Source organism: Propithecus coquereli, unplaced genomic scaffold (assembly GCF_000956105.1).
Source record: "Propithecus coquereli isolate 6110/MARCELLA unplaced genomic scaffold, Pcoq_1.0 Scaffold159, whole genome shotgun sequence".
Taxonomy (NCBI): Eukaryota; Metazoa; Chordata; class Mammalia; order Primates; family Indriidae; genus Propithecus; species Propithecus coquereli.
Window position 1 is genome coordinate 1,283,372 of NW_012140413.1, and position 3,016 is coordinate 1,286,387.

The window sequence follows — 3,016 nt, forward strand, 5'->3', positions numbered from 1 at the left end:
AAGCCTGGGTTATAGTTTTTTCAATTTTAAAATTATATAAATTACCTGCATACAGAACACTGCCGCTGAGGCTGAAGAGCAGTGAACATAACAATCATAGAATAATTTCGAGGTGGTGCCTTTATGAATTTTCGGAATTTATCACCATTCATTCGGAAGATTGAGCGTCTGGAACTCCATTCCATCAACTGTTCTACTTTTTCAGCTAAAAGATTCTGCAATTAAACATAGAAATTTAAATTTATACAGGGTAAAATTCTTCATTTTGGATTTCACAGAAACACAATTGCATGTGATTGTATTTTACCCCTAATCAATTTCTGTTAAAATACCTTGTTTTGGTGAATATATTAAATATTCATCATTAACTGACCATAAATGCATAAAATATTTCATTTTTTCTCATAATTTCAAGGTTTATAAAAATATCTTAGAAGTAAAACAATCGGACTTCTCCTTTTACAGACATACATTTTCCTAATCTTCCCACTAAATACAGCTAAAAAATGTTCATTATGTTAAAAAAAAAAAAAAAAAAAAAAAAAAACAACAACACACAGGTGTAAGAAGACTGTGAAAGGTGGAGAGAAAACAGACTGAAGAAAATAACGATTTCCCTAAAATATGTATAGCATTACAGAATGCCAGGCATTTTTTATTTCTAGTAGAAACTGAACTGTTATACCAAAATGGCAATTAAGGTGGTATTTTTTTCTGAACAGGGCTTTGCAATATCCCTTACGGTATATATATTCTCTCCATGTGTGTCAGCCCAATTTTGACAACAGTGTTAATACCCACTTGAGTACTGGTCCTCAAAATTTGACAGGTGGGGAACTCAGAATCATCTAAAGTGCTACTTTTCAAAATATGTTGTTCACTCTCTTCTCTACCCACTTCTAGCCATGCCCCAACATACACTCATTATTAGGACGTCGTAAGATCCTTTTTGGAAATTTCAAAATTTCCTTCCTGTAAGCCACTCTGACTGAAACCGATTTTTTTCATTGATCCAAGTTACTAATAAATAACTCCACTAGAGCTCAAAATGGCTTAGAAGCCTACAACGAATATACAATGTGGAGAGTCCTGGAACATGGAGTCTCAACACAAAAAGTGTTTGCTATTGGAAAGAAAATGTGTTCGGCCAAAAAGAAATAGACAATCTGTGCTGTCCTTAACCACTGAGGAAATGGAATATGTAATTTAAATGCTCCTGAAAAAGAAATCTCCAGGCCCAAATGATTTTACTGGAGAATTCTACCAACTATTTAAAGAAGAATAAACACGAATTTTACACAATCTCTTCCAAAAAATAACAAAGGGAACGTTTCCCAACTCATTTTATAAGGCCATTATCACCCTGATACCAAAACTAGGCAAAGACAATATAAAAAAGGAAAACTACAGAGTAATATCTTTAATGAACTTAGGTGTAAAATTCTTCAACAAAATACTAGCAAATAGAATCCAATAATATATAAAAGAATAATATGTCACAATCAAATGGGATTTATTCTAGCATGAAAGACTGTTTCAACATTTGAAAATCAATGTAATCCATTATATTATTAACAGGCTAAAGAAGAAAAAATCATTTCAACTGACCCTAAAAAGAACCAACAAAATCCAACACCCATTCGTGATAAAAACTCTCAGCAAACTAGGAAAAAGAAGAACTTTCTCAACTTGATAAACACCTACAACAACAACAACAAAAAAACCTACAATAAAAAGATCTACAAAAACAACCTACAGCTAATATCATACTTAACTATGAAAAACTGAATGCTTTCCCTCAAAGATCAAACTGTAAAAGGTAAAACTAGAAAACTTCCAGAAAAAAAACATAAAACCTTTGGGATCTAGGGCAAGGCAAAGAGTTCTTCAATTAGACAAGAAAAGAAAGAACTATACAGGGAGAAACTGATCAATTGAACCTCATCAAAATTAAAACTACAGAAGACTCTGTAATAGGTACTAAGAAAAAATATTTGAAAATCACGTATCTTACAAAGGACTAGAATCTAAATATATAAAGAACTCTCCAAAATCAATAAAAAATGGGCAAAAAGACATGACCAAATATTCCATCAGATGATATACAGATGACAAAGCAGCACGTGAAAAGATGTTCAACTCCATCAGCCATTGGGGAAATGCAAAATAAAACCACAAGAAATATCAATACATATCAGAATGGCTAAAATAAAATAGTGACAACACCAAATGCTGACAAAGAAAAGAAGAAACTACATCACTCATATACTGCTGATTGGAATTTAAATGATAACAGCCACTCTAGGAAACATTTTGGCAGTTTCTTATATAATTAAATGTGAAACTGCCATACGATCCAGCCACCACACTCTCTGGCATTTATCCCAGAAAAATAAAAATGTAAGTTCAAACAAAAACCATCATATAAATGCTCATAGCAGTTTTATTTGTCATAGCCAAAAACTAGGAACAACCAGATGTGCTTTTAAAGACGAATGGTTAAATAAACTGCAGTACATCCATACCATGGATTGTTACTCAATAATAAAAAGTATGAACTGTTGATAAATGCAAAAACTTGGATAGATTTTGAGGGAATTATGGTAAATTCTTTAAAAGCCAAACTCAAAGGAACATTTATTGTATGATTCCACTTACATAACGTTCTTGAAATGACAAAATTATAGAAATGGACAACAGATTAGTGATTGCCAAAGGTCAAATTCAAGGGGTGGGGAGTAGACCGGAGGGTGAGTGTGGCTATAAAGGGCAAGAAGAAATATGTTTGTGGTGATAAAACCGTTCTGCATCTTGACTGTCTCAATGCCAATAACCTGCTTGTGATATTGTACTGTAGTTTTGTAAGATGTTACCATTGGGGGAAACTGAATAACAAGTATACAGGATCCCTATATTATTTCTTACAATTGCAGGTGAACCTATAATTATCACACAAAAAGTTTAATAAAGTATTTGTTGCATATGCATTATATTTGCACATGTCCAAAATTTTCTT

General features: G+C 32.4%; 1 protein-coding gene across 1 annotated transcript in view; it reads right to left on the reverse strand.

The window, feature by feature from the left end:
• The window catches only part of TUSC3 (tumor suppressor candidate 3), a 182,359-nt gene that overhangs the window by 108,932 nt on the left and 70,411 nt on the right, over window positions 1-3,016 (reverse strand). Inside the window, exon 2 of the mRNA XM_012640947.1 lies at window positions 46-215. Coding sequence (XP_012496401.1) covers window positions 46-215 — 170 coding nt within the window. The remainder of the gene's footprint in view (window positions 1-45; window positions 216-3,016) is intronic.